General features: G+C 27.5%; 4 protein-coding genes across 8 annotated transcripts; 1 reads left to right on the forward strand and 3 right to left on the reverse strand.

The window, feature by feature from the left end:
* Nucleotides 1-1,776: 1,776 nt before the first annotated feature.
* On the reverse strand, nucleotides 1,777-5,922 carry LOC119689973 (leucine-rich repeat protein 1-like). 3 transcript variants are annotated; one of them, XM_038104939.1, is made up of 4 exons: nucleotides 5,475-5,725; nucleotides 5,154-5,390; nucleotides 4,819-5,051; nucleotides 1,777-2,717 (listed from the first exon to the last, which is right to left on the reverse strand). In XM_038104939.1, coding segments are annotated over exons 1-4 (1,137 nt in total). In that variant the 5' UTR covers nucleotides 5,476-5,725; the 3' UTR covers nucleotides 1,777-2,051. The 3 variants fall into 3 exon arrangements, with proteins under 3 accessions (XP_037960867.1, XP_037960866.1, XP_037960865.1); XM_038104938.1 differs by lacking the exon at nucleotides 5,475-5,725 and adding an exon at nucleotides 5,787-5,922 and having other exon boundaries at nucleotides 4,819-5,390; XM_038104937.1 differs by having other exon boundaries at nucleotides 4,819-5,390.
* Nucleotides 5,923-6,412: 490 nt separating this feature from the next.
* On the forward strand, nucleotides 6,413-10,547 carry LOC119662004 (leucine-rich repeat protein 1-like). Of its 3 annotated transcripts, XM_038071543.1 has the most exons (4): nucleotides 6,596-6,849; nucleotides 6,934-7,170; nucleotides 7,273-7,505; nucleotides 9,607-10,547. In XM_038071543.1, coding segments are annotated over exons 1-4 (1,137 nt in total). In that variant the 5' UTR covers nucleotides 6,596-6,848; the 3' UTR covers nucleotides 10,273-10,547. The 3 variants fall into 3 exon arrangements, with proteins under 3 accessions (XP_037927470.1, XP_037927471.1, XP_037927469.1); XM_038071542.1 differs by lacking the exon at nucleotides 6,596-6,849 and adding an exon at nucleotides 6,413-6,537 and having other exon boundaries at nucleotides 6,934-7,505; XM_038071541.1 differs by having other exon boundaries at nucleotides 6,597-6,849; nucleotides 6,934-7,505.
* Nucleotides 10,548-16,890: 6,343 nt separating this feature from the next.
* Nucleotides 16,891-18,291, reverse strand: LOC119662006 (malectin-A). Its single transcript, XM_038071544.1, has 2 exons — nucleotides 17,863-18,291; nucleotides 16,891-17,796 (listed from the first exon to the last, which is right to left on the reverse strand). The coding sequence occupies exons 1-2, from the start codon at nucleotides 18,247-18,249 to the stop codon at nucleotides 17,230-17,232; spliced, it is 954 nt and encodes a 317-aa protein (XP_037927472.1). The 5' UTR covers nucleotides 18,250-18,291; the 3' UTR covers nucleotides 16,891-17,229.
* Nucleotides 18,292-22,321: 4,030 nt separating this feature from the next.
* Nucleotides 22,322-23,476, reverse strand: LOC119662007 (triosephosphate isomerase). Its single transcript, XM_038071545.1, has 3 exons — nucleotides 23,327-23,476; nucleotides 22,680-23,267; nucleotides 22,322-22,605 (listed from the first exon to the last, which is right to left on the reverse strand). The coding sequence occupies exons 1-3, from the start codon at nucleotides 23,414-23,416 to the stop codon at nucleotides 22,399-22,401; spliced, it is 885 nt and encodes a 294-aa protein (XP_037927473.1). The 5' UTR covers nucleotides 23,417-23,476; the 3' UTR covers nucleotides 22,322-22,398.
* Nucleotides 23,477-23,678: the final 202 nt, after the last annotated feature.

Genomic DNA, 23,678 nt, shown 5'->3' on the forward strand with positions numbered 1-23,678 from the left:
AAAATTTGTACTGTTCAATGTTAAATTGAAAATATGTGTTTCTTATATTTCTTATATATAGAATTCTAATCAGTAATTAGTAAATTAATATTCGAGAGCACAACTTATGTATTTTGGTTTAAAAATATTGTAAAAATAATATTTATAATATTAAACAAGCACAGCGCAAAATGTTTTCCTATAGTTTAAATGGCTTTCATATAATTATCAATGTCAATGTCAATATACATATATATAAATATTAGTTGTATATTTCCACACTTATAAAAAATAGTAGTATATATTTTTAAATTCATATATATTAAAATAATATAAATTATTTTTCTGTTTTTTTTTTCAATAAATTATCATATTTCGAAACTGCATTCTTGTACATTTTATATATATCATTATATTCAATGTAGTTGACACGCAAATAAGTGTTAAAGAATTACAATATTATTAAAGCATCAATATTTGCGATTCTATATAAAATATTATTCAGACCAATTTTATTTCTTTATAATTGGATTTGTTTTTATTAATTTTCTATATTCAATTTATATTTTATAAAATTTAATTTAAATTCGATAACTTATTTTTAGTACACAAATTTTAGTCTTTTAAGACTGTTTTTTTTCATATTTTCTAAATTTTAATGAAATGTTCAAATTTAATTTTACTTTTAACTTATATATATATGTTATATATTTATTTTTATTTTTATTTTCTGCATTTGAAGTGCATGAAAACTTGTATGTATTAAAGTTGTCAATACTATTTAGGTTTCTTATATATTTTTTAGCACATTTATTTTCTTATTATGACTATAAAATTAAAATATATATATTAAGAAACTACAAAAATGTAAAATTAAAAAAAAAAATTATAAAATAAAAAAAATTATGAAACTAAAAAAAATAATAAAATTTTGTGAAATCTTAGAAAAATATACAAAATATAAAAAATTAAAGAAACAAATATAGTATTATTAAGACATATAAAATAAAAACAAAAAAAATTTTAAATAAAAAATCTATATAGTGTATATATAAAATAAACACAATGTATACAAAATATATACAAAATATTTATATCATATATATTTAATATCTTAAATGTTTCTATATACATATATGTAAATACATAGCATTTACAATTTTTTTTATGCAGTATACATATATTTTTACAATATTGTGTTTTGAAAATTTGATTTGTGAAATTCCATCACTTTTTTTTACTATTTGTGTAATTCTATTATTTTTTGTATTTAATATCATTCATAATATACAGAATTTATTAAAAATACTTTATATTTAATTTCGTTAACTAATAATTTAGCACTTTGTGTATGCAAAACATAAATTACGTTGAAGATGTATTCAACTTACATGTACCCAATATTTCAAAGTTTTTTTATTTATTTCTAGAGTTATAATAAATAATACTCCGCAATAAGAAAGAAGTCAAACTGAAAATAATTATATAACATAAAAAATAAAATTAGAAGTAAAATGAATAATAAAAATAAAAAATATAAATAAAAATATATAAAAAAAAAATAAAAATTAAAAGCAAAAACAGGAAACAAAAAATAAAAAACTAAACAGAATTAAAAATACAAAATAAATTTGTATATAATATATAATAACAACAAAATAGAACAAACAGAATTTAACATTTTATAATTCCTTTGCTTATATGTAAAACGTAACATATAAAATATTTCTTATATTTTTCATTTAAAAGTTGATATGAAATAATATTATTTTTTTTATCTACTTATTTTACGATTGCAATTGCAAATTTTAATGATATTAATAACAAGAGTTTTTATAATTGTAAAATAAACGGTAATTCCGTTTCTCAAAAAATTTAAAATATATAAAATGAATGAAGCTTAGTAACTTAGATTATCATGTACTCAGTCTTGACACTTAAAATATTATTATATAAAATTAAACTTTTTGTAAAAAAACATATTTAACAATATATGTATATTATAACATCATTTATTCCAATAATAGTCATTCTATTGAACGTGTTAAATACGTACGAATGACAATTACAGGCTAGGAGCGATTAAGTATGGAAATCCCAAAGCAACGGCGTCCGCAAATGACATTGTCAGTTAAATACTCGCGTGATGCGTTGGATACCAAAAAGCTTATAGCACGCAAATATGCTAATCCACTGCATTCATAGATTTTAGCGTTCCAGATCAATTTGCCGCAATAACATATAGGAAGCTCCTTGATTAAATCAACTATCACAGTCGGTAACTTACCGGGTTCATCATACTGTATCTGATTTCGCAAAATAACACGTCCGGCCAAAACCCAAAGTGGCGGAACTTCGGTTGGGTATTCTATAGTGATTTGCTGACGATCTGAAAAGTAATTCCCAGCAATATCTAAAGATTGCAAGCACATTTGCTCAACGCACGATGGAAGGGCTTTCAAGCGATTTGCGTTCAATTGTAAAGAACGCAAGTTTTGCAAGCGACGTATTGAAAATGGTACTCTTTCCATCAAATTGTCATTTAAGCGAAGAGAAACTAAACGCTCCAATTTAACCAAATAATATGGAAAGTTCTTTATTACATTCATTGACAAATCTAAATTGATCAATGATTTACGAATCGACCCAAGTAACCAATTCCAATTGCAATTTTCACCAATTTCATTATTACTCAAGTTCAAAGCTCGAAGTTGCAATTCACCAAGCGCATTTGGTAGCTAAAAAAACAAAAAACAAAAAACATTTATATATTAAAAACATATTCAGTCCTTAACAAACTAATAAATTGTGCAGATTAACTCCAATTAAAATCCCATCCAACCCCAATACATTTGTGTTCCTATACAATCCACCCTTCACAATTCATCTTCCTTATCATATCCTAACCCATGTATAAGTATGAGTAATTCCTTTCATGTTAAATATTCTATAGAACTCCGAGAATTACAGCAGCAACAGGAGAATAGGGTCCAGTATACTTATTCAAAAATACAATAAATACTTGTTCATATCTATTGTAGTTGACAAAGAATAGAATAAATAATATTAATAATACGAAGACATTCGATGTCTTCGTGCAATGAAACAATGTTTTTTTTCAGAAAAACTATTTAACTATTTATTTGTTTTTTTTAGTTTTTGGACCACAGTTGTAATGCAAATAAACTTCACTAATGAATATGATCAAAACCAAAAGATTTTCGGTTTATTTATTTCGATAATTTTAATTGGATTTTTTTCTGTTTTAATTAGTCTTTTTTTGGCATAGAGCATCGAAAAAAATCTGCTGACCTTTTAAATTATCCCTCAAGTTATATGATTATATTATACATTTTAAAGAGGTATTTCTAATATATACGATACATTTAATGAAAACGAACCATTAAAATTCTACATAGACATTTTAAGATTTATAAAAATATTGTTTATGTCTCTTTGGTGAATTATTCATAGAAAAAACATAACTTTTATGGATAAATGATAATAAAAAAGTATAAACACTTTTTACAATGGAAAACATACACTGGCTATGTCAGAATAACAGAATTTATTTTATCTTATTATTTTTAAGATTCAGCAGTCTTTATTCAGCACTTTTTATTCAGCTAATACTAGCAACATGTTTACCATACCATATTAAAGCAAACAAAGAGAAGACCACAGAAAGATTAGTACAAATGGATCAAGAAACGAATATAAGCAAAAATATGTTTTAATTGTATAATGACTAATCAATCGCATTTCCGAACCAAACACCATATGAAAAAACAGACCATTGACCATTCTAAGAACATACTTTTATAGATATATATTACAATATTATCTAATTATGTGCAAACAACAATAACAAGAACAACTAATTCAAGGAGTTATTCACAGATAAAGTAACCATAGTGCACAACAATAAAGTGTTACCTTAATATATCGGATGTCAATAAGCTGAGCTATTTATCACTCTATAAATTTATTAATAATATATTTAGAATATAAGTTATGAAAAAAATGGTTGAGTTAATGTCTCGGTACTAATCGACTCAGATGTTTAAAGATTGATTACTCGGTATTTCTATTAAAGTTGATTGTATTGCTTGAGTAAACTAATTGAATCGAAATCTTTATAATTGTCTAATAAAAAATTTCAAAAGCTAACATTCGCACATAAAATAAACATTGAATAAAGCTGTAAAAAGGATTTTAGAATTTGTTTAGTCACCACATTGAAATATTTATAAGGAATTCCAGCCTATATAAAACTATTGATACTTAAAACATAATCTTAAAGCTTATTGTTTTTTTAATTAAATTATTTCGCTTATTTGGCTTACTACCTTACAGAAAGTACCGCGCCTTCCCCGTGCAACAAGAACTGCTTAATTGACAGCACAATATAGCTATGTGTTAATCAGTTACTTGTCACGCATAAATGAGTCAAGTCCCAATGTGTGCCTCAAATTTAGCTCTACCAACCATTATGTTGCTGATCTGTAGCTTCCTGACCTTGTAATAGATCCTTGCGGCCTATAACAACAACAACACAACAATTTGTTCATTATACTGAATCGCACAATTAACCGAAAAATTCTATCTGGAAATTATTCTATCGCTGCTGTGAAGATTAGATAAACAAATTTTGGAATTAAACCAATAATTTAGAGTATCCAATCGCTATGTTGAACGCCTTCAGAAATTCATGCTCTCCGCCTTATTACAGTATGTATACATTCTATGTACTTTTGGACAAAAAGCAATCTAATAAGAAATTTTTCGCATCAAATGAATAGATTTCTTAATTTGAATTTTATTTTATTTGATACTTACTGTGTTTATAGAATTTTGCCTCAAATCCAAAGATGACAAATTGGTTAGTACGCAAATAGTTATAGGAACTGTCTTCAAACCATTGTTAATTATCTCCAAAAACCGGAGAGTTTCTGGGAAACCCTCTTTGGGATATTCAGAGGGTTTACTGATGACCATTCGTTCAATCGGTTGCATCTTTGCGGGTATAGGTGTCGCATGTACAGTTTCCTGCAAATTAATATCACCACCTTCTAGGCCAATACGAAGTGTTTGCAAAAAACTTTTCAGCGTTAGTACATCCGACTGGATTAATATATCATAAGCAGGTACTTGCAAGCTTATTGTTGCCTTACCTTCGTTAACGAAGCGCGTACGTATCGTTTCAATGTTACCAGCAAGCTTGTATTTCATGCCAGCTTTGTTAGATGGTGTGAAATGTACTAGCTCCAGTTCTTTATCACCGCCTTCGCTGTGCTTATAACCCAGAACAAGTGTTGCTTTACTTGCTCGTGCCGATTGAACCGTCTGTGTAGGACGTTCAACGACTCGAGTTTCGCAAAGCAGCTTCATATCACACCTTCGTTGAAACACTGAAATTAAAATAAATAGTTTAACAATAATTCAATTTCTACTAAGCTTTTTATAAATTCACAAATTTAATTTTTTCTTTTTACTTCTACTGCTTTAATGCACTTATGATGTTAATGTAAGGAAGGCTTCCTTTCACAACGCCGGTAAATCATGGTAAATTTAAGAAAAGAGACAAAAAAAAATTAATGAAAACAATAACAACATTTTTATCAGCTGTTTACTTTGGTAATGCAATTTTTAGTATATTTCTTTTTAAATAAATTTGCAGGTTTTTGCTCTAACTTTGCAGATAGTAACAGTTTATTGCACAAATACAGCAATAAACAACATATAATAAACTTTATATAAATCCTTTTTATATATATTTATATATTAACTAAAGCACAACCACAAACCTTCGCAAATAGTAACACTACCAGAAGACAAGTTGCATCGGAATTTTGTGCTCTAAAGAAAAACAGCGAATAAGGCGAATTCACAATAGATTTCTAAGTGACACAATTAGGAATTCACAAAAAATTTGAATTTAAAAATATATATTGTTTTCTGAACTATATATTCAATTTAAAAAAAATTGATATTTTCAAAATTAAATTAATTGCATTCTATGAAAAAATTGTTAAATGTACATACACAAAAATATACTTTAAACAATAAGATTATTCCTGACACTACTGAATTGTCAATGGCTTTAGATAGCCTAAATTATATACTAACCAATAATAATTTTGGGTTGGCAAATCTAGATTTGCAATCGATATCCCATTTGCACGAACACTAGATATACCAATCGAAAATTACAAAAGCGTTAATTATTTATTTATTAAGTATTAAAAAAAAAACAAAATTACTTCAGCTTGTCTGAACATTATTGATTTATTCCAGATCAAATATTAGTAATTAATAATTAATCAAATAATTATTTATTTATTAACCATATATATTTTGCCGGCATAACCATATATAGTTCAATATATATATTGAATATATAGTTCACAAAACAATATATATATAAAATCAAATTTTTTGTGAATTACTGCTTGTGTCACTTAGAAATCTATTGTGAATTCGCCTTATTCGCTGTTTTTCTTTAGAGCACAAAATTCCGATGCAACTTGTCTTCTGGTAGTGTTACTATTTGCGAAGGTTTGTGGTTGTGCTTTAGTTAATATATAAATATATATAAAAAGGATTTATATAAAGTTTATTATATGTTGTTTATTGCTGTATTTGTGCAATAAACTGTTACTATCTGCAAAGTTAGAGCAAAAACCTGCAAATTTATTTAAAAAGAAATATACTAAAAATTGCATTACCAAAGTAAACAGCTGATAAAAATGTTGTTATTGTTTTCATTAATTTTTTTTTGTCTCTTTTCTTAAATTTACCATGATTTACCGGCGTTGTGAAAGGAAGCCTTCCTTACATTAACATCATAAGTGCATTAAAGCAGTAGAAGTAAAAAGAAAAAATTAAATTTGTGAATTTATAAAAAGCTTAGTAGAAATTGAATTATTGTTAAACTATTTATTTTAATTTCAGTGTTTCAACGAAGGTGTGATATGAAGCTGCTTTGCGAAACTCGAGTCGTTGAACGTCCTACACAGACGGTTCAATCGGCACGAGCAAGTAAAGCAACACTTGTTCTGGGTTATAAGCACAGCGAAGGCGGTGATAAAGAACTGGAGCTAGTACATTTCACACCATCTAACAAAGCTGGCATGAAATACAAGCTTGCTGGTAACATTGAAACGATACGTACGCGCTTCGTTAACGAAGGTAAGGCAACAATAAGCTTGCAAGTACCTGCTTATGATATATTAATCCAGTCGGATGTACTAACGCTGAAAAGTTTTTTGCAAACACTTCGTATTGGCCTAGAAGGTGGTGATATTAATTTGCAGGAAACTGTACATGCGACACCTATACCCGCAAAGATGCAACCGATTGAACGAATGGTCATCAGTAAACCCTCTGAATATCCCAAAGAGGGTTTCCCAGAAACTCTCCGGTTTTTGGAGATAATTAACAATGGTTTGAAGACAGTTCCTATAACTATTTGCGTACTAACCAATTTGTCATCTTTGGATTTGAGGCAAAATTCTATAAACACAGTAAGTATCAAATAAAATAAAATTCAAATTAAGAAATCTATTCATTTGATGCGAAAAATTTCTTATTAGATTGCTTTTTGTCCAAAAGTACATAGAATGTATACATACTGTAATAAGGCGGAGAGCATGAATTTCTGAAGGCGTTCAACATAGCGATTGGATACTCTAAATTATTGGTTTAATTCCAAAATTTGTTTATCTAATCTTCACAGCAGCGATAGAATAATTTCCAGATAGAATTTTTCGGTTAATTGTGCGATTCAGTATAATGAACAAATTGTTGTGTTGTTGTTGTTATAGGCCGCAAGGATCTATTACAAGGTCAGGAAGCTACAGATCAGCAACATAATGGTTGGTAGAGCTAAATTTGAGGCACACATTGGGACTTGACTCATTTATGCGTGACAAGTAACTGATTAACACATAGCTATATTGTGCTGTCAATTAAGCAGTTCTTGTTGCACGGGGAAGGCGCGGTACTTTCTGTAAGGTAGTAAGCCAAATAAGCGAAATAATTTAATTAAAAAAACAATAAGCTTTAAGATTATGTTTTAAGTATCAATAGTTTTATATAGGCTGGAATTCCTTATAAATATTTCAATGTGGTGACTAAACAAATTCTAAAATCCTTTTTACAGCTTTATTCAATGTTTATTTTATGTGCGAATGTTAGCTTTTGAAATTTTTTATTAGACAATTATAAAGATTTCGATTCAATTAGTTTACTCAAGCAATACAATCAACTTTAATAGAAATACCGAGTAATCAATCTTTAAACATCTGAGTCGATTAGTACCGAGACATTAACTCAACCATTTTTTTCATAACTTATATTCTAAATATATTATTAATAAATTTATAGAGTGATAAATAGCTCAGCTTATTGACATCCGATATATTAAGGTAACACTTTATTGTTGTGCACTATGGTTACTTTATCTGTGAATAACTCCTTGAATTAGTTGTTCTTGTTATTGTTGTTTGCACATAATTAGATAATATTGTAATATATATCTATAAAAGTATGTTCTTAGAATGGTCAATGGTCTGTTTTTTCATATGGTGTTTGGTTCGGAAATGCGATTGATTAGTCATTATACAATTAAAACATATTTTTGCTTATATTCGTTTCTTGATCCATTTGTACTAATCTTTCTGTGGTCTTCTCTTTGTTTGCTTTAATATGGTATGGTAAACATGTTGCTAGTATTAGCTGAATAAAAAGTGCTGAATAAAGACTGCTGAATCTTAAAAATAATAAGATAAAATAAATTCTGTTATTCTGACATAGCCAGTGTATGTTTTCCATTGTAAAAAGTGTTTATACTTTTTTATTATCATTTATCCATAAAAGTTATGTTTTTTCTATGAATAATTCACCAAAGAGACATAAACAATATTTTTATAAATCTTAAAATGTCTATGTAGAATTTTAATGGTTCGTTTTCATTAAATGTATCGTATATATTAGAAATACCTCTTTAAAATGTATAATATAATCATATAACTTGAGGGATAATTTAAAAGGTCAGCAGATTTTTTTCGATGCTCTATGCCAAAAAAAGACTAATTAAAACAGAAAAAAATCCAATTAAAATTATCGAAATAAATAAACCGAAAATCTTTTGGTTTTGATCATATTCATTAGTGAAGTTTATTTGCATTACAACTGTGGTCCAAAAACTAAAAAAAACAAATAAATAGTTAAATAGTTTTTCTGAAAAAAAACATTGTTTCATTGCACGAAGACATCGAATGTCTTCGTATTATTAATATTATTTATTCTATTCTTTGTCAACTACAATAGATATGAACAAGTATTTATTGTATTTTTGAATAAGTATACTGGACCCTATTCTCCTGTTGCTGCTGTAATTCTCGGAGTTCTATAGAATATTTAACATGAAAGGAATTACTCATACTTATACATGGGTTAGGATATGATAAGGAAGATGAATTGTGAAGGGTGGATTGTATAGGAACACAAATGTATTGGGGTTGGATGGGATTTTAATTGGAGTTAATCTGCACAATTTATTAGTTTGTTAAGGACTGAATATGTTTTTAATATATAAATGTTTTTTGTTTTTTGTTTTTTTAGCTACCAAATGCGCTTGGTGAATTGCAACTTCGAGCTTTGAACTTGAGTAATAATGAAATTGGTGAAAATTGCAATTGGAATTGGTTACTTGGGTCGATTCGTAAATCATTGATCAATTTAGATTTGTCAATGAATGTAATAAAGAACTTTCCATATTATTTGGTTAAATTGGAGCGTTTAGTTTCTCTTCGCTTAAATGACAATTTGATGGAAAGAGTACCATTTTCAATACGTCGCTTGCAAAACTTGCGTTCTTTACAATTGAACGCAAATCGCTTGAAAGCCCTTCCATCGTGCGTTGAGCAAATGTGCTTGCAATCTTTAGATATTGCTGGGAATTACTTTTCAGATCGTCAGCAAATCACTATAGAATACCCAACCGAAGTTCCGCCACTTTGGGTTTTGGCCGGACGTGTTATTTTGCGAAATCAGATACAGTATGATGAACCCGGTAAGTTACCGACTGTGATAGTTGATTTAATCAAGGAGCTTCCTATATGTTATTGCGGCAAATTGATCTGGAACGCTAAAATCTATGAATGCAGTGGATTAGCATATTTGCGTGCTATAAGCTTTTTGGTATCCAACGCATCACGCGAGTATTTAACTGACAATGTCATTTGCGGACGCCGTTGCTTTGGGATTTCCATACTTAATCGCTCCTAGCCTGTAATTGTCATTCGTACGTATTTAACACGTTCAATAGAATGACTATTATTGGAATAAATGATGTTATAATATACATATATTGTTAAATATGTTTTTTTACAAAAAGTTTAATTTTATATAATAATATTTTAAGTGTCAAGACTGAGTACATGATAATCTAAGTTACTAAGCTTCATTCATTTTATATATTTTAAATTTTTTGAGAAACGGAATTACCGTTTATTTTACAATTATAAAAACTCTTGTTATTAATATCATTAAAATTTGCAATTGCAATCGTAAAATAAGTAGATAAAAAAAATAATATTATTTCATATCAACTTTTAAATGAAAAATATAAGAAATATTTTATATGTTACGTTTTACATATAAGCAAAGGAATTATAAAATGTTAAATTCTGTTTGTTCTATTTTGTTGTTATTATATATTATATACAAATTTATTTTGTATTTTTAATTCTGTTTAGTTTTTTATTTTTTGTTTCCTGTTTTTGCTTTTAATTTTTATTTTTTTTTTATATATTTTTATTTATATTTTTTATTTTTATTATTCATTTTACTTCTAATTTTATTTTTTATGTTATATAATTATTTTCAGTTTGACTTCTTTCTTATTGCGGAGTATTATTTATTATAACTCTAGAAATAAATAAAAAACTTTGAAATATTGGGTACATGTAAGTTGAATACATCTTCAATGTAATTTATGTTTTGCATACACAAAGTGCTAAATTATTAGTTAACGAAATTAAATATAAAGTATTTTTAATAAATTCTGTATATTATGAATGATATTAAATACAAAAAATAATAGAATTACACAAATAGTAAAAAAAAGTGATGGAATTTCACAAATCAAATTTTCAAAACACAATATTGTAAAAATATATGTATACTGCATAAAAAAAATTGTAAATGCTATGTATTTACATATATGTATATAGAAACATTTAAGATATTAAATATATATGATATAAATATTTTGTATATATTTTGTATACATTGTGTTTATTTTATATATACACTATATAGATTTTTTATTTAAAATTTTTTTTGTTTTTATTTTATATGTCTTAATAATACTATATTTGTTTCTTTAATTTTTTATATTTTGTATATTTTTCTAAGATTTCACAAAATTTTATTATTTTTTTTAGTTTCATAATTTTTTTTATTTTATAATTTTTTTTTTTAATTTTACATTTTTGTAGTTTCTTAATATATATATTTTAATTTTATAGTCATAATAAGAAAATAAATGTGCTAAAAAATATATAAGAAACCTAAATAGTATTGACAACTTTAATACATACAAGTTTTCATGCACTTCAAATGCAGAAAATAAAAATAAAAATAAATATATAACATATATATATAAGTTAAAAGTAAAATTAAATTTGAACATTTCATTAAAATTTAGAAAATATGAAAAAAAACAGTCTTAAAAGACTAAAATTTGTGTACTAAAAATAAGTTATCGAATTTAAATTAAATTTTATAAAATATAAATTGAATATAGAAAATTAATAAAAACAAATCCAATTATAAAGAAATAAAATTGGTCTGAATAATATTTTATATAGAATCGCAAATATTGATGCTTCAATAATATTGTAATTCTTTAACACTTATTTGCGTGTCAACTACATTGAATATAATGATATATATAAAATGTACAAGAATGCAGTTTCGAAATATGATAATTTATTGAAAAAAAAACAGAAAAATAATTTATATTATTTTAATATATATGAATTTAAAAATAAATACTACTATTTTTTATATATAAGTGTGGAAATATACAACTAATATTTATATATATGTATATTGACATTGACATTGATAATTATATGAAAGCCATTTAAACTATAGGAAAACATTTTGCGCTGTGCTTGTTTAATATTATAAATATTATTTTTAAAATATTTTTAAACCAAAATACATAAGTTGTGCTCTCGAATATTAATTTACTAATTACTGATTAGAATTCTATATATAAGAAATATAAGAAACACATATTTTCAATTTAACATTGAACAGTACAAATTTTATGTATGGAAATATATAATATGGAATGTGATTGTATTTATGTATAAAATAATTTATGTAGAAGAGAATGTAACACATTTCCAAATACTTTTTGAATACATATGTATACATGCGTATTCACCATTTTTTATGAATATAAAAATGTATATTTATTTTTATCTATAACTGGATTTAAACTTAATTTTAAGATTTTAATTTATTTAATAAATTTAATTATTTTAAATAAAGTTAATATATATACATATGTGTAAGTGATTTCATTTAAATTAAATTTTAAGAAGATAGAAGTTTAGAAGTTTAATATAAAACTAAATAATCATATAATATAAGACATAAAAAGCAGTAAATGTTCTCATGCGTCGATATCCTTTTTAACTGAGTCATGTTGCAAGTCCATAGTTTTCCTTTTTCAGAAAGTTCTGTAAACAAAAAGAGACGTCCATTCCAAAAAGAAGAAATAGTTATACCGAAGGGTGCGAGGTATATTTAATCATTTGAATTCCTATAAGGAAAACATTCAGCAGTCAGCCGAGCACCTCAATGGAGTCATTAGTGCGCTTCGAAAAACTAGTAAAGCACATCGCTCTCCTCGCAGATAGGGCATCTTTCAATATAGCCATGTCGATCGTTTAATTTTATTTCAACTTCTCGTAATAATATTTCAATTTGACTAGTTTATGTGTGGCATGAATGCTGGGACTTTTTACTGATTTGAAAATCATAATTTAGAATGTTTAGTGATATATTTAGTAAGTCTGCATAGGTGTGACCAATTTCTATATAGTTGAATAGGTCTTAATTATTATTCACTGTATGGTATTGAGTTTTTTCAGGATACTAGTAAGATGCGTCGATGATTGTGATTGTTAAAACCTTGCAGCCATTCAGCGCTATTGGGGATTATATTTCACCTTCACATCCTATATAATATTGGGATTAAGACTTTCTAAATGGTTCTAATTTATCTTTATACTTTAATAAAAATTCTATAGATTAACTTGACTTTTTTTGAGACTGTTTTGACTTACTGCCTGAGTTTTCTTATTCAGAATTAAGTGAGTGCGTGCTATTTTACCACTTTTGCTGGGGATTCATACACGAGCTGCGACATTTATGTGTTATATATGTTTATAGGTTGGAACAACAATATTTATGATTATAGTAAGCCATTGACAATTGCAAAGTATCATAGAATATAAGTGTGGATTCGCTATATCGACACCACTGACAGTTTAAGTGCCACCTTCTTTGTCTCGTATATAATATGGGATCTATGTAGTTTCTTTTCCGGTCTTTCTTCTTTGTTTATTTAACTCATCTTTTATCTTAATTTTAATTTAATTTATTTTTACCCTATTTTATCTACATTTCTATAACTATTATTTAGAATTTTATTTTGATTTTGTTTGGATTTTTCATTTAGATTGATTATACTAATTAGAATACGTAATTTTTATATAAAAACACTCTGATGAATTTGGGTAGTCCCCAACGAAACGCGTAAGTGATAACTAATAGAGGATAGAACACTAATCTACAGAATCCTTCCTTCAAATATCTATTGATATTTTAGTTATTTCCATAACTAATTGCTTCCCCTATACCACTATTACTTATTTATTGATTACGTATTCTCTATTTTTAGTTATTTATCTATTTACGTATTTATCTAGGATTTCTAATCAATTTATTCATTTACTTATTAATTTAATATTTTTGATTGATAATTATGTATTAACTATTCTATTATAATCGAATCACTAACTTTAATTATGCCATCAATATAGAAGATAGAATAGGGTTAAGTATAGCTTTAAATTCGATTTTAATCGATTGTTTTGTTAGACATATTGTGCATACACCGGTGATTAGGCATCACTATGTCCGGTGTATTGCTATCTAGCGATATACTGTAGGCATGGCTTTGTAACCAATATTTGGTTATAAAGGCATGACAGTGACAAATCTCCAGCCGGAAATTGAGAGCCTGTAGGTTTGAGCACAAAAATGAATTCAAGAATTTACTTTTGAAACCACAAAATAGGTAAATATAAAAAAATCTATTGTAACTTTATCATTTTAGGCTTACTTTCAGTACATAATTTATTGGTTAATCTCAGGCAATATATATAGCACTCGAGATTAATTTATAACACTTAGATATTATATCAGAGTAATATTATCACTCTGAAATCATCAGCTGTTTTATGTCGTTTGACAATTCAAATGTATTTGGCATTTTAAATATTTTAGATATTGTATTTTTTACTTAAATTAAAATTTAAAATTAAATTAAGATATATAACAAAATAAGGTAAAAGTGAATAATTTAGTAAAATAAGCGGCACTGACTTATCAGCATATGTATAGGTGTCGAATAATGTTGGAATAACCTTAAATATGTTCGATTGTGCCACATAACTCGAGCAAAAAATGAAGGATCGAGAGTAAATCTATATATGTTCAGTAACGTTCATTAAAACTTGACAAAGATAAAGCAATTTCGTTTGTTAATTCTTTGTTTTTGAAAGAGCTTCAAATAAGAGCTTAGTCTTAATTGTGGCAAGTCTATTAACCAGGCTAATCACGCCATAGAATTAGAATAAAATTAAATACTCGTATCAACAATAGCTTTGCGAATACGAAACTAACAAATATTCAAAGTAACAAAGGTTAATGAATAGATGAGTCACCCCAAACATTTTGCCAAAGCAATAAAGTGCAACGTAAGAGCACTATATATTTAATTCATTGTGATTTTGTTATATAAGTACTGATGGGTCTATGTTATTGGTTGATTTAGTTTAATATAAATACTGTTTATTATTTTAAGAGTTCGCTACATCTTTTGGGAACTGAAACAAAGATTTCTTATTGATATATACTGTTAATAATTGCTTTGATATTTGTATATCTGGATATACTATATTAAGAACTTCTTCTTCATAATGTTTTTAGTCAAATTTTTTAATTATATTCAAAAATATATTCTTGTCTAGTATAAACATAATAAAATTATTTGTTTTTCTCATTTGATATATATACACTCTGGACCTGAATATCGCGTCACATTTATCTGAAATAGAAAATAGTTATCTAGATAACAACACAAATTCAATAAGTAAAAGGCATAAAGGAAGAAGTAATTTAAATTAAATGTCAACTTCCTACATTGGTTCTTTACACTTGCCATACAAGTACCATAAGTATAATTACGAATTTTGGTAAAAAATGTATCATAAACCTTATTTAATGATACTAACATATTAGAGATCTGTAAAATGAATGCTTTCGTTAACGAGTATCCTTCTTGATCATGTTGCATTGCTAGTGCCTACTATTCACTTTTTATTTAAACAAGCACTTATATCCACCTATCTTATCCCATCTATTAACTACACGGGATATGTTGCCGGCTTAAAAGAGCTATCACTATACTATATAACAAGTTTTATTGTATAAATATTCAAATATGTATATCAAACCATTATAATATTAAATTAATGATTTTTAAATAAATGTTAAACAGTTTCAATTCATAATTTATTTTCATGCATTTTATTGTTTTTCTAAAATTTAATATTTTTAACATAAGATTTCTTTTAGATTTGTTCACTATTTTCTGTTTCATTTGTTATTATAAATAAATTTGTTTTAAATAATACATGTATATATTTAGAGTTAACTCTTTTGAATTGTTGCATGTCTATAATAAATTATGCGTAACTTTTATCAACTAACCAAGTAATTTTTTCCTTTATTTTTTGTCTTGTGCTTGGAATTAATATATATGTATATATACTGTATGTATATATAAATTGAAGAATTTCAACGTTATATTCTGCTACAACTAATACAATATATATGAGTATATAACAAAATTACATTCTTTTCCCCCAAACTAGTTTTCAATAAAGTATTGTAAAAAGGATAAAATAGTGCAGCGAAAACAAAGTGCGCCAATAAATAAAAAAATTATATAAATAATTAAACACAATATAAGAACTCTTATATATATAAAGTTAAACCAAAAAAATATATATAACTTTATAAATATGAAAGTAAATAAAAAAAATATATATATAACTTTATAAACATGAAAGTAAACAAAAAAAAAATATATATATATATATAACTTTATAAATATTAAATTAAATAAAAATATATATATAAACTCATACAACCAAGATATATTTTATAAATACAAAGTCTTTGTTTTAATTTAAGTACATGTTTCATTAATTTTGGCAAGGAACAATTTTTGTTTTTTTTTAAAACAATTTAAGTTGAACAAGTGCATTAAAATAATTAATGTGTAATTTCAAATTTAATTTAAATTTGTATAGGAAATTAAAAGCCATACAATTTGATACAAATTTCATAGCATAAAAATAAAATAAATTAAATTATGTTAATTATCAATTTCATATGAGTTTTTTAGCACAATAATAAATTTTAATAAAGTTCAGCTAACTAAATTTTTAAAATAAACCTAACTAATCATCCAAATAAATAAATGTATAATTTAATAAATATTAATAAAATTAAATATATAATATTGCATCATGAAATAATTTAATACATTAAAGGCAGTAATAGAACCACAAAAGCAAATTGAAATAAAATTCATAATTTTTTTTTTTACAAAATAAAACTATCAATCAGCCAAAAACATTAAAACAATGTATGAAGTATAAATTAAAAAAAAAGAAAATCACAACTTCAATTTGCTCTAAACACTTTTAAATGTATTTAGACAAATTTAATAAAGACCTAATCCATAGGCGCTTTTAACACTTAAGAAAATTTCAGGCAAATATGATAAATAGACTTAGATTTTTTGAACTTGAACGCCCCCATAATCGCTAACAAGTACCCTCAGATGTATAGTTTAAATTATTTGAATCACAATTTGCACAGGCAGAAGACTAGTGGTATAAAGGCACCAATAGCTATAAAAATAGGCAGCATCAGGGATGTATCATCCATACTATATGGATCTGGGTGCCGTGGACCGCTAGTTTTTCGCACTTTCCAAAGTTCGTTTAACATTTCTTCATCATCATCCAGATCTCCTTCAGTCGGTACCGGTGGTGCAGTTTCTTGATTTTTCCGCTCTGCACCAGCTTCCGATAATCTGCCACTATCAGCTGATATACGATCATTAAATGCAGCCATCTCACCATCAATTGGTTGTGCCTCTTCAATAACTGGTGTCAATCGTGGTATATGATCTACATCTCCTTTCAGCAAGACGAAAGCATTGATTTTGGGATTATCATAGTTACTCTTGATAAAATCTAAACGCACAATATTGTTGCGTACATCGGACACTTCGTCCTTATAGTAAAGATGACTGCCTTTAATTGTGAAATAAGCATACTCCTCATGTGCAGTTCCACGACCAACTTGATGAAATATATCCAGTTCGTTAACAACAGTATGCCGCTTATTTAGCACAACATCGAATATCTTGCAAAATCAAAAATAAATCAGCTTCAGAGATAATTATACAAATATATTTTAACACACACTAACCTTCATATTTGGTTCATTAAAATAAACTTCACAAAATTTCATTATCAGCGCGTAATCGCCATCACCATCTAAAGGCATTTCATAGCCAAATGTAGCTGTGTGATAACGTTCTGTGCGATAAAGTACCTCATCTTGCTCTGGCACACGTCCAATAATTAACAAATGATTGCCATAATCTGAACCAGTGCCTACTTTATCATGTAAGGGATCCGCCTCATAATGTATACCATTCTTATCTGTGTGCTCATAACCGCCAGCGTTCACCGCATACACCACCTTCAGTTGTTGCGCCCTTACGTTTGTGGGCAGCAACAGGGCCAACACTAATATACACAAACATATGTACACTTTGATTCTATTTATTAAAAGTCGAAGCCGTGTGTCCATTTTTCCATAAAAATTATTCGTTACCTTTTTTCTTTTAACTTTTGTAACTGTTTTTCACTTTCGAAAAAAAAGGGAGTAAAGTGATCTAGATTTCTTATATTAATTTATAGTTATTATATTTCACATACGAAAGCAACATGCAGTAGTATTATTAACTATCAGATTTGTGAACTTCACGTATGCGGCTTCTTTCAATAATAATGATATATATGTGAAAAAACGTGTACTTATTTTCCTACTATTTTACGTTGCACAAAATCAATTCGGCAAATGAACAGCTGTTCGGCGCTGAGCTGTAAAACATATTAATGCTGCCAGTTCGTATTTTCGAAATAGTGATGCCAGCAAATGTTGTGTCATACAAAGAAAAACAAAGTGTACGAAATTTTATATTCCTCAACTATACAAGTAAGCAGATAATACCTTTCAATACAACGTAAAAAATGTATTTTTTTTTACATTTACTGCACATTTCATATTGATCTTAATACATTCGCACTGTCTCATTTAGGAACGTTCACATTATAATGAACTCATTTACGCAGCTTATAGAACTTTTATATGAAATAAATAAACTTCACGTTATAATAGGTGCTTTTGGCAGCTTTTAAGTGTGGTAAATAGCAACAAATTTCTGTCCTATAGTTGCGCAAAAGAAATGACTACTTTCTCTGTCTAAGCACCCAGATGTGTTAGCAAGTATAGAAAAAAATATTACCAACGTGAACGATCATTAGAAATTTCAATGAATATGGCAGATTGTAAACAAAAATTCAAATAAAATTAAAAATATGCAAAATTTTGGAAAATAAATATTTTAAATATGTATATACAATAGTTTTTAGAATTTTATGAACAAAGTGTAATTGAAAAGTGGTTTAAAACTTTTTACTTATTATTTTTACTTATTGCTTTAAAATTATTATTTATTTAAATTTTAAATTTAAGCTGTATTATTTATTTTTATACAAAATGTAATTTGTAATTTGACAGATTCCAACTGTGATGCCAAAAACTCGCTTAACGCCTATAATAAATTACTTGTTTTTTGTCATACTTAAAAGCTGCTGAAAGCACCGAATATATCACACAACATAAAAATTATATACATAATTGATATATTTAATGATTTATACACATTTTATATATCAATTACATATTCGATTAATAAAAACAAAGATTATATTAAATACTTAAACTTTCCAGTATGTTTATATATAGCTGAACTGTTTGTTCACATTTTACATATAAAACATAAGACATATATTTCCAATTTTGGTAATTTCTCTTGTGGAAAACTTATTTTTTAAAGTTGGATTCGATATTTTTCGCCTCAAATGAGCTGATTTATTGATAATGAGCTCATTTATATGAAAACTATTTATATGGTAATGAGAATTCATTAGCGGCGTTAATGAGTAAAACCGCCTATATGAGACAGTGTGATTTTGCTATTACTATGATAACTCTAACTCATACTGCACCTTTTGGGGGTGTAGTACGAAGATTTTTTATTACTTATTAATCATTTGTTTGTATTTAAATAATAGGTCTGTTCCACGAACTACTCGTAGTACTTTGAGTAGCACTGTGTATACACAACTGCGGTTCACCAGCAAATTTTCGAGTAAATGAGAGCATCTGAGAGAGCGTAACATTCCTGTCAAGCAACCACAGTGGTGATGGATAGTCTGGTGGGTAATATAAACTTTACCTCAGTCTAAAGGCCACCGAATATACAACCCTACCAAGGACAGCTTGAAGCGCAATTTAATAACAATTCGCTGACTGCTCTAGCCGGTGACTTGAATGCGCCTCACAGAAACTGGGGCGACAGTGGCACAAATAGTGCAGGCAGGGTGATTGCCCAATTTGCCATTGACCACTTACTGCAGCTACACATGTCTCACGAATTAACACACTATAGTAGAGGAGTTCGCCACATTATAGACCTTTTATGCATACCTTGTTTTATAAACATCATGTAAATAATATACATATTTTATCAATTAAAATATGATAAATACATTCATAAGTTGCCTCAAATTTTAATTAATTAACTGAAAATTAATTTTTGCAAATATTATTAGTTTTGCTTGCTTTTGTTAATAAAGTTGTTATATGAAATTTTTCATCAAATAATGATGAAAAATTTCTAACTGTCAAAATTGGCAGTTGGCAGCACTTTTTTGCCAACGAATTGGCGCTGCATTTTCATAAAGCCCGGGCAGTTAGTTTTATGAAAAATTTATAAATGTAATAAGATTTTAATTTTTATTTAAAAAAAAAAAAATTTAAGAAAAAAAGCAGCTAATAAACTCTTGTAGTTATAACTTATTTATATGGAAAACTCTACAAACTTCTGAGTTTGTAGGTAGATTAACAAAACTTAATTTATTACTATATATTAATATTTTTATTTACTTATTATTTTCTTATAAAGAAATGTATGACAAAACAACATTAAATAATAAGTCTATTTCAAAATTTTTTATTATTATAATAGTGGTTACAATCAAAATACTCAAGCGTGGAACGTTACAGCGTACGACTTGAACAATGGATCGCTGTCAATTATAGCGCAAATCTTGTTTGGGTCAGAAGTTAGTAATTGTACAATATGTAAATGTTTTGAATAAAAATGTTTTTATACTTTTTTCAAAAGTCCTATTAAATATGCAAAGCACCTCAATGGTAACAGCGATGAGGTAAAATACATATCTAGATTTTTTAAAATTTAAATTTTTTTAATAATTTAAATTTTTTAAGATTAATGTATGCAAGTGGGTGGAAAGACTTGAGAAAGATTGGAAACGCAGTCTATCTACCAAGCTAAGCACTACTGCATGAAGACAATAATGTAGGCGCAGTGCCGGTGTGTGACCACAAAACAAGATGAAGTGGAAATTATCTACAACGCAACAGCTTATTGGATGCATTAAGAGTGGTGAAATCAAGAAAAAGGAATGCGAATACCAGGAACGCTACTCTTTATTATACTGGGAGAAGTGTAACTCATCAGCTTAACATAAAGCTGATGTGGAACTCTTAGCATAAACACGTCTATGCGTGTACAAAATGCAGCTTTACTCCCCATGACGTCGCCCATCTGTTCTCCTGTCCTATAACACACACAAACTTTCGTCCAATTGACCTTTGGATCCACCCCATTGAAGTGACCGGGTTTCACCGTCTGGACCCGAGTTAATGTTCAATTAAATTTCATTTACGCAATCTACATCTTATACTCATTCCCTCCTACACCACCCCCAACCACTACCCATAAACTTCCCCACCCATGTAATCATCTTATATATTATCTTTCATGTTATCTGCTTACAGGTCCCAGCGGGTTACAACTACATGGTCACTTTATCGCATAAATTATTATTATTAATCTTTAAACAATTATTAATCTATTTCATAAAAACGCAGTCAATTGCATCATACCAAACACAAATTTCATATAAAACTTAACTTTAAACAAATATACAGCACACCCATTTTTGGACCTTCCTCAAATTTTAAAAAGAGCAAGCATTTCACTTTTTAAAAAATTCAAATCAGCAACAAACAAAAATTGTCTATTTTTAGCCAAACAACTTTGCCCTTTGATTAACAAGGCAACAACTAGAGCAATATTTTAGTGTTAATCTTTATGTACTATATATGCAGGTATATAAACGTTGATATTATATATACAATTATATAAGATGTTTTAACAATTCTCTCTTATCTATGACATAAAGAATAGTTAACACGAAATACATTGTTTTTTTTAAAGAAGTCAACATTTATTTTCTATAACTTTAGATTTATGCATAATTAAATCAATTAATTCATAGATTCCTTCTTGTTTGAACAATTTTAAAATTAATAAATAAATTACATCTATAAACAACTGTGCATACAATTAATTATTTAATGCAGCTACGTATTTGTTTTAGTTTTTTACAAACTAAATGAATTACTGTAAATTTTTTTAAACAATATATATTACCAGGAAACAACTATAAATTTAAGCTTCTTTTAACCAACGGCAGTATTTAACTATTAATTTATAATTTTAATATTTGTTCAATGATGTGTTTTTTGGTTTTTTTTTGTATTTTCTATTGCCCTCGGTTAGGTCAATCAATCGCAATGTGTTTATGATCTGGAGTTGATGATGTGTACGAATTCAGGCTTCAATGAAGCGCCACCAACCAAGAAACCATCGATATCGGGCTGTTGTGCAAGTTCTCTGCAATTTGCAGCAGTAACTGAACCACCGTATTGGATACGTAACTCATCAGCTACTTCCTGGGATACATTCTCAACCAACCATTGGCGTAGAAAAGCGTGAACTTCTTGAGCCTAAAATATTGATACATAAAAACGGAGCTTTTTTTATGTATATCTACATTTTGCATTTAAGCAATAAAACTTACCTGTGCTGGGCTGGCAGTTTTACCAGTGCCAATAGCCCAGACTGGTTCATAGGCGACAACAACATTTGTCCAGTCCTTGATGTGTCTGGCCAAGAAGCACATTTGACGTGCAACGACTTCATTGGTTTTACCAGATTCACGCTCTTCGAGTGTTTCTCCAATGCAAGCAGCTACCTTAAGACCCTCAGCTAAAGCGTGAGCGCATTTTTCACCAATCAAATCATCACATTCTTTGAAGATTTGACGACGCTCTGAATGTCCCAAAATGACCCATTCAGCGCCAACGTCTTTTAGCATAGCCGGTGAGATTTCACCAGTATAAGCACCTTTGGGAACTTTGTAAGCATTTTGTCCAGCAATAGCAATTTTTTCTGGGAATAAATCACGTGCATACATTAAATATGGTGCTGGGCAGCCAATATAAACCTCAGTGTTGGGATCCAATTGCTCTTTGCTTAAGGTCTTGCAGATTTCAGCAATAACTGCACGATCGCCATTCATTTTCCAGTTACCACCAACACAGAATTTACGCACCATCTTGATATTTGCTGTATTGCACTTCGATTGGGTTGAGTAATAAACAACAGCCTACAAAACAATAATTAATAAATCCCTAAATTTCAGTTGAAGAAAACAAATTATCGTACCTCTTGCCTTGCTGGTGTACGATTGATTAACCTTAAATTGACCTTCGAAAGAACAGAAACTGTCACTTCTCTTAGAAAAACTGTTGCCATATACAAAAATTAGTGTTGCAAAATGCAAACACTTCTCGCTCCAATATATGATATAAAAATAAATCAATATAAACCAAACAAAAAAATTTCAGTTTTAAATAAGTTATATAATTGTCAAGTGTTGCTTTTTTTCTTTCATATTTTTTTTTTATAAAATAAATTAGAAATCAGTTTATTATTTTTATTTAATATATATTTTTAAACGGGCAAATTTTGTCAATTGTTTAAATAATTCGCATTTTTGTATTAATTTATTTCAATA

The sequence above is a fragment of the Teleopsis dalmanni genome, chromosome X (assembly GCF_002237135.1).
Source record: "Teleopsis dalmanni isolate 2A chromosome X, ASM223713v2, whole genome shotgun sequence".
NCBI lineage: Eukaryota > Metazoa > Arthropoda > Insecta > Diptera > Diopsidae > Teleopsis > Teleopsis dalmanni.

What these genes read in the sequence shown, in the direction of transcription:
- LOC119689973 (XM_038104937.1), bottom strand. An exon ending in GGCAAAATTCTATAAACACA is followed by an intron (nt 2,718 to 4,818) that starts GTAAGTATCAAA and finishes TTGTTTTTTTAG; the next exon opens with CTACCAAATGCGCTTGGTGA.
- LOC119662004 (XM_038071541.1), top strand. An exon ending in GGCAAAATTCTATAAACACA is followed by an intron (nt 7,506 to 9,606) that starts GTAAGTATCAAA and finishes TTGTTTTTTTAG; the next exon opens with CTACCAAATGCGCTTGGTGA.
- LOC119662006 (XM_038071544.1), bottom strand. Translation starts at nt 18,249, where the DNA reads ATGGACACACGGCTTCGACTTTTAATAAATAGAATCAAAGTGTACATA. An exon ending in TTAATGAACCAAATATGAAG is followed by an intron (nt 17,797 to 17,862) that starts GTTAGTGTGTGT and finishes TGATTTTGCAAG; the next exon opens with ATATTCGATGTTGTGCTAAA.
- LOC119662007 (XM_038071545.1), bottom strand. Translation starts at nt 23,416, where the DNA reads ATGGCAACAGTTTTTCTAAGAGAAGTGACAGTTTCTGTTCTTTCGAAG. An exon ending in GTACACCAGCAAGGCAAGAG is followed by an intron (nt 23,268 to 23,326) that starts GTACGATAATTT and finishes ATTGTTTTGTAG; the next exon opens with GCTGTTGTTTATTACTCAAC. An exon ending in AAACTGCCAGCCCAGCACAG is followed by an intron (nt 22,606 to 22,679) that starts GTAAGTTTTATT and finishes TCAATATTTTAG; the next exon opens with GCTCAAGAAGTTCACGCTTT.